The sequence below is a fragment of the Apus apus genome, chromosome 26 (assembly GCF_020740795.1).
Source record: "Apus apus isolate bApuApu2 chromosome 26, bApuApu2.pri.cur, whole genome shotgun sequence".
In the NCBI taxonomy this organism is placed as follows: domain Eukaryota; kingdom Metazoa; phylum Chordata; class Aves; order Apodiformes; family Apodidae; genus Apus; species Apus apus.
This window is the reverse complement of record NC_067307.1, coordinates 2224174-2235755: the sequence shown is the minus strand read 5'-3', so window position 1 is coordinate 2235755 and position 11582 is coordinate 2224174. Positions and strand designations below refer to the sequence as shown.

Here is an 11582-nt window from a genome sequence, read left to right as displayed (position 1 = left end):
CCCCAGCATCCCCCAGTCCGGACACCCCTTGCCCCCCAGCATCCCCCAGTCCAGCCAGCCCTTCACGTGTTTCCCCTTCCCCTGCACCCCCCAGTCCAGCCAGCCCCTCCTCTACCGCAGCCCCCCCCGCATCCCCCAATCCAGCGAGCTCTTCCCCTACGCCCCCCTCTACGCCCTCCAGTCCAGCCAGCCCTTCCCCTACGGTGCCCCCCCATGCCTCCCCCAGTCCAGCAAGCCCTTCCACTACCGCAGCCCCCCCCGCATCCCCCAGCCTAAGGACCCCTGCCCTTATTCTCCCCCTCCCCACGCGCTCCACTCCAGCCAGCCCTTCCCCTCCGCCGCCCCCCTGGGGGTCCCCCAGTCCAGCAGACCCTTTCCCTATCGCACCCCCCCCCCTGCATCACCAAGGCCACCGAGCTCTTGCCCTGCTACGCGCCCCCCCAGCCCGCCAGACCCTTCCCCTTCTACCCCCCCCTCCACGCCCCCCAGTCCAGCCAGCCCGTCCCCCCCAGCACCCCGCACGCCGGAGCCCCCTTCCCTAATTACACCTCCCCGCGCCCCCCCGCACTCACCAGACCCCCCCGGGCCCAGACGGGGCTCCCTGTCCCTCCGCCTGCACGTCTGGGGGGTTCCCTCCTCCCCCCCAAAAAACCCCGCTCCCTCTTGAACGGGTTCCCGAGGGAACCCCCCCCGGCCTGAGGGCACCTCTGCTCGCCCCCTCCCCATCCAGCTTGCGGGGTCCCATGGGGGAGGGTCCTGCGGCCGAGCTGGAGGCGGTGCTGGGTGGGGGCAGCTGGGAGGTGGGGGCAAACCTTGAGGGTCCCCACACGCCCCCCGACCCCGTCTGCCTGGGAAGGAACGTCTGTTACGTCGTCCTGGCCGTGCTCTTCAACCAGGAGGTGAGGCAGCCCCCGCGGGACCCCCCGCCCCTACCCCAAGATCCCGGTAACCCCCCCCCCCCACCCGACCCCTCCCCACGTCTGCAGGAGCGGGTGCTGCTGGTGCAGGAAGCCAAGCGGGAATGCCGAGGGAAGTGGTACCTGCCGGCAGGGAGGATGGAGCCCGGGGAGAACATCGTGGCTGCCGTGAGGAGGGAGGTGAAGGAGGAGACGGGGCTGGAGTGTGAGCCCCTCACCCTGCTGGCGTTGGAGGAGAGGGGCCCGGCCTGGATCCGCTTTGCCTTCCTGGCACGGCCCACCGGTGGGTGCCTGGGACCCCTGGGGGTGTGGGGAGGGACACGGCCCACCTGGGACCTTCCCTCCTGGGGTCCTGGAGTCTCCTGCCAGCCCCGGGTCGGGGCATCCACGTCCCCCCCCAACCAGCTCCATCGTGGGTGTCCGTGTCCCCCTGCCAGCCCCGGGATGGGTGTCACTGTCTCCCTGCCAGTCCTGCATCCCCCCCCCCCCAAACAAAGCCCTGGGAGGGGGGTCTTGGTGTCCCCCTGCCAGCCCCGGGATGGGTGTCACTGTCTCCCTGCCAGTCCTGCATCCCCCCCCCAAACAAAGCCCTGGGAGGGGGTCTTGGTGTCCCCCTGCCAGCCCCGGGATGGGTGTCACTGTCTCCCTGCCAGTCCTGCATCCCCCCCCCCAAACAAACCCCTGGGAGGGGGTCTTGGTGTCCCCCTGCCAGCCCCAGGATGGGTGTCACTGTCTCCCTGCCAGTCCTGCATCCCCCCCCCCCAAAACAAAGCCCTGGGAGGGGGTCTTGGTGTCCCCCTGCCAGCCCCGGGATGGGTGTCACTGTCTCCCTGCCAGTCCTGCATCCCCCCCCCCCTCAACAAAGCCCTGGGAGGGGGTCTTGGTGTCCCCCTGCCAGCCCCGGGATGGGTGTCACTGTCTCCCTGCCAGTCCTGCATCCCCCTCCCCAACAAAGCCCTGGGAGGGGGTCTTGGTGTCCCCCTGCCAGCCCCAGGATGGGGGTCCCCACATGTCCCCACGACCAAGCCCTGTGTCCTGCTGGTCCCTGTCATTCCCCCCCCACCCCCCACCAACCCCTCTCTCACCACCCACAAGGTGGGACCCTGAAGACCCTGGAAGAGGCTGATGCCGAGTCACTTCAAGCCACCTGGTGGGCTGGAGACCCCCGTGCCCTGCCCCTCCGTGCTCTGGACATCCTGCCCTTGCTGGACCTCGCCGCCCGCTACCGCCGCAGCCCCCCGCACCCCCCCACCCTCCCACAGCACCTGCCCTGCCCCCTGCTCTGCTTGCGGATCCTGGTGGTCTTCACCAACAACGCCGGGGACCTTTGGGTGCTGCTGGGCAAGGCCGAGACCCCCCACTTGCCCGTGGTGACCTGTGGCAGGTCCCCAGCCGAGCACCGGGGGGGTCTGCGCTCGCCCATCCTACGGCTGCTGAGGGATCATCTACCCCCAGACCCTCACCCTGGACCCCTGGGGCTTCTGGGGCTGCAGCACCAGGCTGAAGGTCCCGGGGGGGCTGATGGTGTTTGCTTCAACGTGCTGCTGAGCATCCCCCCCAGCAGCCCCCGGGCTGTGCCCCCCAAGCCCCAGGGTCCTGCTTTCTGCTGGTGGAAGGTGGAGGAGGAGAACTTGAGGGGTCTCATCCTGCAGAGGCTCCAGGCCACGGTCCCCATCCGTAGTTAAGGCATGGGGAGGGAAAATGGGGGGGGTGTCCAGCTGGGGGTCCTGCTTGCCGTGCCAAAAAGGTGAGGGCCCCACGGATTTGGGGGGGGGGGGATGTTTTGGGGTTTGGGGGGTGGGTTGAGAAGGAGCCAGAGAAGAAATAAACCCAGCTGCTGCTTCCTGCATCCACCTGGTTGGGGTTGAAAAAGGGGGGTGGGTGGGGTGGTAAAGGGGTGGGGGGGAGTGGGGAGCAGCAGGTTTGGGGGGTGCTTGGGAAAGGGGGGGGGACGGGATCAGTAGAGATGGCACGTGGTGCTGAGCTCTCAGGGCTTTATTGCAGCAGAGTCCCATCACCCAGGGGGCAAGGGGGTGGCAGGGGTTGGGGTGCACCAGCCCTGCCAGGTGGGAGCCACAGACACACAGACACACGCAGCTCGTGCCCCCAGAGCTGGGGGGGATGATTGAGGGGGTGTCCCAGATGGGACAGCACCCATTATTGCCAAAAAAAAACCCCCCTAAGTCCTGCTTGAGGTCAGTGGGGGCTTGAGGCAGCTCCAACACAGGGCAGGGGGGAGCCCAGGGAACCCACCACCCAGGAGGAAATGCAGCATGGGTCACTTTGCACCTCGAGGGGTCACATCCAGCACTGGGGAGGTGGCATCACCCCCCCCCCCCCCACCCCTGCCAACCCCAGGTTGGCCAAGGTGGTGGTGAAGGACTCTGAGCCTCCTCTTCCTCCTCACTGGGCACTGCAAGGGCAGGTGTCCTTCCTGGGGTGCCACCACCATGGGGGACATGCCAGTCCAAACGGGACCACTGGAGGCTGGTTGGACCATCCCCGGGTGGCCTGGCTGAAAAAAGGGGGTGCCCGGGGAGCCACAACTCAGGGGGGTCCCTCTGGTGGCCCCTTGACCAGGGCGAGAGCAGCCAGCTCCTTGCAGAACTCCTCCAGCACCACCACCCCCTTGAAGAGCATCGTGTGGTCCATCCTGTGGGGAGACAAGCCATTTGATGGGGTGCAGGGGGGAAGAGGAGGGCTCCATGGGGTAACCCCCACCCCACGGCCCCCCACAACTCTTCCCCCACCCCCAGCAACTCACTGCTCTCCAGGCACCAGCCCCAGCAGCTGCCGACGCACCAGGAGCAGCTTGGCCCTGAAATGGGGCACCCTCTGCAGCCTCTGCATCAGGTCCCCGATCACCTGCAGGGGGGTGAGGAAGAGTCAGAGGTGTGGGGGGGGTGTCCCCAACCCCCCCCCCCTCACCCCAGCAGGTGACATTACCCTGACGAGGACGGAGAAGAGCGAGCGGCAGCCGGGGGCCAGGTTGAGGTAGGGGTCCAGCAGGTACTCGTGGAGGTGGGGATGGGGGAAAGCAGCCAGGTGGGACAGCACCGAGGTCACCTGCAGGTTCAGGCTGTAGGGCTGGGATAGGATTTGGGGGAAGGATGCTCAGTGGGAGCTGGCATGACCTAGTCCCACCCCCTCAGTGTCCCCCATTGTCAGCCCCCAGGGACCAATCATGGACCTTTCCAGGGTCCAGGACCCCCATAGTGGGGGTAAAGTGGCCCAAGAGCATCTGTGGGGACAAGCACAAAGCACTTTGAGGGGAAAATTCCCCCATGCCATGCTAAGGGGAGGGGGAGAAGGGACCCTGGAACGTCCCTGGCATCCCACGGAGGTGGTGGAGTCACCATCCCTGGAAGTGTTTAGAAAAAAAAGGTGGATATAGTGCTTGGTGACATGATTTAAGCACTGAACGGGTAAATTAGGTTATGGGTGGTGGATTTAGGTTATGGTTGGACTTGATGAGCTTCGAGGTCTCTTCTAACCAGGAAGATTCTAGGATTAAATGGTCGCCCCTTTACCTGGTCCAGGATCTGGCTCATCCGGTCAAACAGCACCTTGAGGAAATGACCCTCATAAAATGTCACCTCGGGGTGGCAGGTGTCGAGGGGCCGGGGGGCTGGGGGCCACCCCCAGGGGGCTGCACTGGCACGGCATGCCTGGACCTGGTGGGGAGGGGGGTGGGGGAGATGGGGGGTGAGAGCCAAATCCCCCACGGAGACCACCAACCCCCCCCCATGCCCAGCCACTCACCATGCCCAGGGCATCATGGACATAGGTGTCATAGCCACCTTCTTCCATGCAGGAGGAAGTCTTGGCCTCCTCAGGGACCAGGCAGAGGAAGCTGGAAAAAGAGAGGAGAAGGATAGGGAAGGGGGGAATGCAGCCCACCCCCCCCCCCCTGCACATCCCTACCTGCTGACCACCTCGCTCACTTGCCCCTTCCCCGAGGGGGCTGATCCTGGCAGAGGCTTTTGTGCTGTCCCAAAGCCAGTGTCTGGGAACCCATCAGTGAAATAAGGATCCTCCTCCAGGTCCCTGTGAGGCCAGGGCAGGGGCATGAGTTGGGTGGGCAGCAAGGAGGGGGGGATACCCCCCCCCCCACCCCGTGCCCTGCCAACCCCTTTTGCTCACAGCACGTCCTCATCGGGGTCCAGCTCGGAGGGTCCACGTTCCTCTGGCACGGGGGGGCCACGGAGCAGGTAGCCCCTGGCCTCCAGGTTCCTCAGCACCAGGCTGTGTGCCACGTGCTCGTGGGGCTTCTGCAGGAGCTCCTCGAAGAGCTTCAGGCTGGCCAGGCTGATCTGCAGCAGGGTGAGCAGGATGAGACCACCAGCACTGCTCCCCAGCACCCCATCCCCCCGCCCCGTGTTCCCCCCCTCCCCCCTTTCCAAGGATGGGGCTCACCTCATCAGAGAGGTGGTTGCAGCGGTCGATGAGCTGGGCACGCAGAGGGTGGGGGGTGTCCCCGGGGGTCTCGGGGTGCCTGTCTGGTCCCAGCAGGAAGAGGATGAGGTGGTGGAGCAGGGGGGAGGCGCGGAGCTGGCGCACGGTGCCCGTCAGCACGGCCGTGGTGCTGAGCACAGTGAGCTCTGAGCTGCTGGGGACAGGGGGGGATGTTGTCAGGGTGTGCTGGGACAGCGGGGAAATGGAGGGGCAGGCAAGGGGAACCCCGAGGTGCTGGCACCAGGGGGGTGCTCAGAAGAGGGTTATAGACTCATGGGATGGGTTGGGTGGGAAGGGACCTGAAAGATCATCCAGATCCAACCCCCTGCATGGGCAGGGACACCTCCCACCAGCCCAGGCTGCTCCAAGCCCCATCCAACCTGCCCTTCAACACTGCCAGGGATGGGGCAGCCACAGCTTCCCTGGGCAACCTGGGCCAGGCTCTCACCACCCTCACAGCCAAGAATTCCCTCCTCATCTCCAACCTCCATCTCCCTCTCCCAGTTTTCATCCATCCCCCTCATCCCATCCCTCCCTGCCCTTGTCCCAAGCCCCTCCCCAGCTTTCCTGGAGCCCCTTCAGGCACTGGAAGGTGCTCTAAGGTCTCCCTGGAGCCTTCTCTTCTCCAGGCTGAACACCCCAACTCTCCCAGCCTGGCTCCAGAGCAGAGCTGCTCCAGCCCTGGGATCACCTCCATGAAAACCCTCCCCCAGCCCTGCCTCATGCCCCAGACACTCACACCTGCAGGAGCTGTGGCTGCAGGATGCCCTGGAAAAACTTCTCCTCCACAGCTTCAGTGATGGCATCTGCCACGACCTGTGGGTGAGAGCAGAGGCTGAGCTGTGGGCTGGGGGCTGCCTGTGCCCTGTGGGACCACCTGGGTGCTCCTTACCGGGTGGGCACCCATCACCAGCTCATCCAGGTAGTCCAGCCAGCTGAAGAAGGCAGCCAGGCTCTCCTTTCCTGGGAAAACCCCATCACCAGCAGCACAGTCCTGTGACCTGCATCAAGGCAGAGGACCTGGGGGTTCTGACCAAGCCTCAGTGGTACCTGGGGACCCCCTTACCCAGCACCCACCCTTACCTCCAGCTGGCCTTCTCCAGGGTGAGGACATCAGTGGGGTGGGTGCCGGTGGGCACGGCGCTGTAGAGGTCACAGAGATGTTCTGTCAGCAGCTGGCACAGGGTGCTGCTCCGCACCAGGCAGGCAGCAGCTGCCTCCTGGGCAAGCCCCACAAGGAGCAGCAGGTTCTCCCGAGCCTTCAGGGCAACCTTGCTCTTCTGTGAGGAGGAGAAGAGGTGTCACAACACCAGCAGCACCCACCGTCCCCTCCCTGCCAGCCCTTTGCCCCCTACCTGGCTCTTGCAGAGTCCCACCAAGGATGTGACCAGGTTGCTGTCCCTCCTTGGTGGGGAGGGCTCAGCCACAGGGGTGTCTGGGGGTTGCTCTGCACCCTTTTCCACAGGGCTGGCTGGCAGCTCCTGGGCTCTCCTCCCGTTCAGGATGTTCTTGCCCTGGAGAAGAAGAGAAGCAGCAAAGCATCGTAGCCACCCTCCCCCTCCCACTCACCTCCGAGTGGGGAGGGGGCTGCCAAGCACCTGAAAAAAACCTCAAATGAACGAATCCAACCCCACAGGTGACCCCACTCGTGTCCCACCTCCAGGATGTAGGCCAGCAGGGTGGGATCCTGCTTGATCTTGGTGCAGAGGACAGCAGCAAACTGCACCTCCTCCTTCTCCGTGCTAGAGCCCAGGCGGTCCCCGCTGAGCTGGAGAAGCTTCTGGCAGGGCAAGGAGAGGGACACTGGGCTCTGCCTGCTCTACCACCAGCTGGGACCATCCCCCTGGCCCCCACCAAGCCCCTTCCCCAGGCCTGGGACTCACCTGCACTGGCCTGTACACGTTGAGGTAGTGGAGGAGTGGGTGCTGCACCTGCCCCAGCACCCGGCTGAAGAAGAGGAGGACCTGCTGCCTCATCCCAGGGGGGTACTGGGAAGGAGATGGGGGAGAGGCATCAGCAACAGCCCTGCTTACCCTGGAATTCACCCCAAACCGCCTGCCAGCTCACCCAGCAGGAACAGAGACCCCAGGTTTGCTCCCCCAAAATGATGCTAAAGGGTCCCCCAGGACCTCCTACCTACCCCAGACCCCCCTCCCTTTAGCAATTAGGGTCTGGACTCTCTTCTCTTGTAGAGAAAAAAAAACCCACCACAACAACGGGGGGATTATTTCCCTTCTCCCACTGCTGCAATGCTAGGGATGGGGAGTTCTAGCCCAGCACCCCAAAAAAACCCAACCAGTGGAAGGTCAGGACGTGTTTCTGGAGCCCAGACTGAGCTGCCAGTTGCTTGTGCTTGAGTAAAAGTCAATTTTATTGACTTACATTATTAACATCATCATCATTATGAACATCAAAGCAACAGCAGAGCCCTTGAATTAATACTCACTCTGAGGAATTTGGGGGGGGGGGGGGGGGGGTCTACCTGAAAGCACCTCATCCTGCAAACCCCAGCAGCCCCAGTGAGAAATGCCCTTTAGGGGAGCAATGCAGCCCCACCTCCCAAAAAAAAAAACCCAAAACCACCCCAAAAAAGCCACCCCCACTTGCAGAAACACTGCACCACACACCACAACACCCCCACCCCAGCTGCAAAGGGCCTCAGAAATGGCTCCTCCAAATTGCTGGGTGGTACCCGTGCAAAGCAGCTGGGAAAAATGAAGCCCCCCCCCCAAAAAAAAACCCAACTTGTGCACCCACCTCTGCCTTTCCCAAGGTGCTGAGGGTCTCCAGGACCTTGTGCTGCAGCAGGTACTCCAGGCAGGGCCCAGCTTCCCCCTCTGAGCTCTGCTTCTCCTCGTACACCAGGATGTCCAACATCTGCTTGAGGTGCCAGGGGATGTCTGTCTGCCTGGCTGGGATGCTCTCATCTGGGGATGCAGGAATGATGGGGTTTGGGGGGTGGGGGGCGGGTGTGGATCCTCCTCCTCACCCCCAAGGCACCAGCCAGGGATGGAAGGTGGGGGAGCCAGGTGGGGATAAGCTGAGCCCTGGATCTTTTCCCCCCCCCAACCCGGCACCTCCAACACTAGATGGCAATGTGAGGATGGAATCCCAGCAGCATTCCCGGCTGCTCCTTCCGCTCCTGGCCTAACCAGCGGGCAGTTCCCTGCTCTCTGCCCGTCCTGGGGGGCTGCTGGGGCAGGGGGAGGGGGTGGGCTGCCGGGTATTGCCAACCCCGGAGGGTAAAAAGTGGGAAGCCAAAGCGAGAAGGATCAAGATCCCGTCGGGGCTGAAGAATATCCCCAGCCTTGCTGCTGGTGTTCCCGGAGAGGATCCGCACCCGTACAACGTTCCCACCCCCCCCCCCCCGGCCACTTGGGGGTCGGGCAGGGCTGGATGAGTCCTCCCGAGGTACAGGGAAGGGTCCCCCATCCCCAAGCCCCCCCACGCTAGAGCAGCCGGGGGTCGGCACCGGGTCCTGCTGCTGCATGAGGGTCCCGACCCGGGGCACGGGGACCCCTCCCTGGGCACAGGAACTTTCTCCCCAGCCCACGGGGACCCTCTTAGGGCACGGGGACCCTCTCCTAGGGCACGGGGACCCTCTTAGGGCACGGGGACCCTCTCCTAGGGCACTGGGATCCTCTCTTAGGGCACTGGGACCCCCTCTTAGGGCACGGGGACCCTCTCTTAGGGCACGGGGACCCTCTTAGGGCACAGGGATCCTCTCCTAGGGCACGGGGACCCCCTCTTAGGGCACAGGGATCCTCTCCGAGGGCACAGGGACCCTCTTAGGGCACGGGGACCCTCTCCTAGGGCACAGGAACTTTCTCCCCAGCCCACGGGGACCCTCTCAGGGCACGGGGACCCTCTCCCAGGACAGGGGACCCTCTTCCCACACTACAGGGGACCCCGTCCTAGGCCACAGGGACCCCCCACCCACACACCCCCACTCACCCGTGGCCTCCAGGTAGTAGCCGGTGATTCCTTTCCAGTGCTCGGTGAAGGCTTCCAGCAAATCCACGCTGGGTTCCCGCTGCGCACACCGGGGCCGGGGGTCAGGGGGTGCAGGGGAAGCCCCCCGAGCCCGCTCCCCAGCCTGTTGACCCCCCCGGGATCCCCGCTCACCGTCTCCACCGCTTGTTGCAGCAGAGCACCCAGGCGGCTCAGCATGGCTGCGACCCCCGCGCCGAGCCCGGGACCGACCCCCCGACCATGCCCCGGCTCCTGGTCCCGGTCCCGCTCCCGGTCCCGCTCCCGGTCCCGCTCCCGGTCCCGCTCCCGGTCCCGCCCCGTCGCGGTTGCTCCGCCCGGCGTCGGACGCTGGGGGGGACGGACCGGTTGTTGTACCTCCCCCGGTAGCTCCGCTGTGGGTTCCGGTGGGTGGAGGGTTTTTGGGGGTGCAGAGAGGGCTGGGATGGAGCGTGGGGAGATGTCGGGGCTGAAGGAGAGGGAGGAGGGTTTGGGATGGAGGGTTTGGAAGGGTCTCTGGGCGTTGGAGCTGCTTTGGGGTTGGGGGGGGGCGGGTCTGGGGTGGGGACCCCCGTGCACACCAGGAACTGGGACACGGACAGCCCCTCCAGGCACGGAGATGGGGGTAGCCCCCCACCCACCCCTTGCACTGGGATAGGGAGAGCCCCCCACCCACCCTTTGCACTGGGATGGGGAAGCCCCCCACCCACCCCTTACACTGGGATGGGGAGAGCCCCCCACCCATCCCTTGCACTGGGATGGAGAGAGCCCCCCACCCACCCCTTGCACTGGGATGAGCCCCCCACCCACCCCTTACACTGGGATGGGGAGAGCCCCCCCATGCACACCAGGACAAGGACAGCCCCCCTCCCCAGCTCCCTTCCCACAGCAAACCCAGCAGAAGCCCAGTTTTATGACTATTATTATTATTTTTTTTTAAATTCTTTAAAAAAAACCAACCCCACCAAACAACCCATCTGTTTCTACAGGTACAAAAGCAGCCACGACCAACACAGCAGCTGGAAAGCAGCCCAGGGCCCAGCCCAGGGCCCAACCTGGGTCCCTCTGACTTCCAGGGTGCCCCCAAACAACCCCCACCACTCCACACGCCCCCCCTGGCTGCTCGATCCAGGGTGAATCCACCCCCACCCCTGTGAGTGGGTGTCCCTAGGAGGGGCTGGGGTGCTGGGGGGGCCCAGATCCACAAGGGGGAGGGAGCTGGTGGCTCACGAGGTTGCAACTTGCCCCCAAACCCAAGGTGCTGGGATGGGCATGAAGGCAGTGAGCCTGCAAGGGGCAAACCCCAACGAGCCCCTCACGGGCTCCCTGCCCTCCAGGGAGACGAGAAACCCACAGATGGAGAGTTTATGTGTGTGTGTGTGTGTGTGTGTGTGTAAATATATCTATATAAAAATAGAAGTGCGTAGTTGTAGCGTCGATATTGCTGGTTAAAAAAAAAACAACACAACAAGCCCCAGGCTGGTCCTGCACGATCCACGTGCAGCCTGAGGGTCTGTGGAGAGATGCCCGCTCTGGTGGGTCCCTTTGCAGGGTTTGTTTTTTTTGGGGGGGGGGTTCCCCCCGAGTTGGGGGACTTGCTGGGGCACTGGTCACATCGCAGCCTTCATCTCCCACTCCTGGAGAGCAGCAGGGATGGGTGGTGAAACCCTCCAGGTCCTGGGTGGTCCCCAGCTGTGCCCCCCACCCCGCAGCTCCCAGAGGGTACCTTTCTCCTCTGCAGCACTTTCCCTGTCTCCACCAGGCCCGGGGCAGGAGATGGTCTCAGGGCACTCCTGGCCGACGCCGTGCGCTTCAGCAGAGGCGTGAGGAACGAGCCCTGCTGCAAGAAACAAGAGTGGGGGGCACTTCTTCCCCGTCCCCTGCAGCCCCCTGCCCTCTCCCTGGTGTCCCCTCACCTCGGAGCCAGCCGAGCTGGTGGTGGCAGCCACGTGTCCCTTCAGGGACTTGCCAATGGCCAGCAGGTTCATCTCAGAGCCAGCTTTCAGCCTGCCCTTCATGCGACAGGCCCTCTCCAGCTGCCCCACCTTCTCCTCCAGCTTGGGGAAGGCTCTCTTCCCTGCAAGGATAGTGGGGATGCTGCCAAGCCTGGGCACCCCTCAACCCTGCTGCCTGCCCAGGCAGGGGACAGAAGACCCCCTGGCACAGGGGAAGAGTGCCTCTGTGGTCCTACCAATGAGGATATCCAGCCCATCCTGAGCCCCTTTCCTCTCAGGCAGTGTC

General features: G+C 64.4%; 2 protein-coding genes across 4 annotated transcripts; one reads left to right on the top strand and one right to left on the bottom strand.

Moving 5' to 3' along the window:
- The first annotated feature begins 537 nt into the window (after positions 1–537).
- NUDT18 (nudix hydrolase 18) lies at positions 538–2657 on the top strand. Its single transcript, XM_051640930.1, has 3 exons — positions 538–899; positions 987–1200; positions 2013–2657. The coding sequence occupies exons 1-3, from the start codon at positions 744–746 to the stop codon at positions 2600–2602; spliced, it is 960 nt and encodes a 319-aa protein (XP_051496890.1). The 5' UTR covers positions 538–743; the 3' UTR covers positions 2603–2657.
- Positions 2658–2897: 240 nt separating this feature from the next.
- FHIP2B (FHF complex subunit HOOK interacting protein 2B) lies at positions 2898–9624 on the bottom strand. Of its 3 annotated transcripts, none has more exons than XM_051640895.1 (17): positions 9498–9624; positions 9327–9405; positions 8130–8299; positions 7256–7360; positions 7030–7152; positions 6728–6886; positions 6456–6652; positions 6265–6373; positions 6112–6188; positions 5334–5526; positions 5061–5230; positions 4842–4964; positions 4680–4770; positions 4448–4591; positions 3864–4004; positions 3682–3782; positions 2898–3570 (listed from the first exon to the last, which is right to left on the bottom strand). In XM_051640895.1, exons 1-17 carry the CDS (start codon positions 9540–9542, stop codon positions 3465–3467), a joined length of 2133 nt encoding a protein of 710 aa, XP_051496855.1. In that variant the 5' UTR covers positions 9543–9624; the 3' UTR covers positions 2898–3464. The 3 variants fall into 3 exon arrangements, with proteins under 3 accessions (XP_051496855.1, XP_051496856.1, XP_051496857.1); XM_051640896.1 differs by having other exon boundaries at positions 5334–5523; XM_051640897.1 differs by lacking the exon at positions 7030–7152.
- Between the last annotated feature and the right edge of the window lie 1958 nt (positions 9625–11582).

Excerpts from the sequence above, each read along its gene's own strand:
- FHIP2B (XM_051640895.1), bottom strand. The coding sequence starts at position 9,542 with ATGCTGAGCCGCCTGGGTGCTCTGCTGCAACAAGCGGTGGAGACG. Across the intron at positions 5,231-5,333 it reads GCAACCACCTCTCTGATGAG|ATCAGCCTGGCCAGCCTGAA; the intron begins GTGAGCCCCATC and ends ACCCTGCTGCAG. Across the intron at positions 4,965-5,060 it reads GACCCCGATGAGGACGTGCT|GGACCTGGAGGAGGATCCTT; the intron begins GTGAGCAAAAGG and ends CTGGCCTCACAG.
- NUDT18 (XM_051640930.1), top strand. The coding sequence starts at position 744 with ATGGGGGAGGGTCCTGCGGCCGAGCTGGAGGCGGTGCTGGGTGGGGGC. Across the intron at positions 900-986 it reads CCGTGCTCTTCAACCAGGAG|GAGCGGGTGCTGCTGGTGCA; the intron begins GTGAGGCAGCCC and ends CCACGTCTGCAG. Across the intron at positions 1,201-2,012 it reads CTTCCTGGCACGGCCCACCG|GTGGGACCCTGAAGACCCTG; the intron begins GTGGGTGCCTGG and ends ACCACCCACAAG.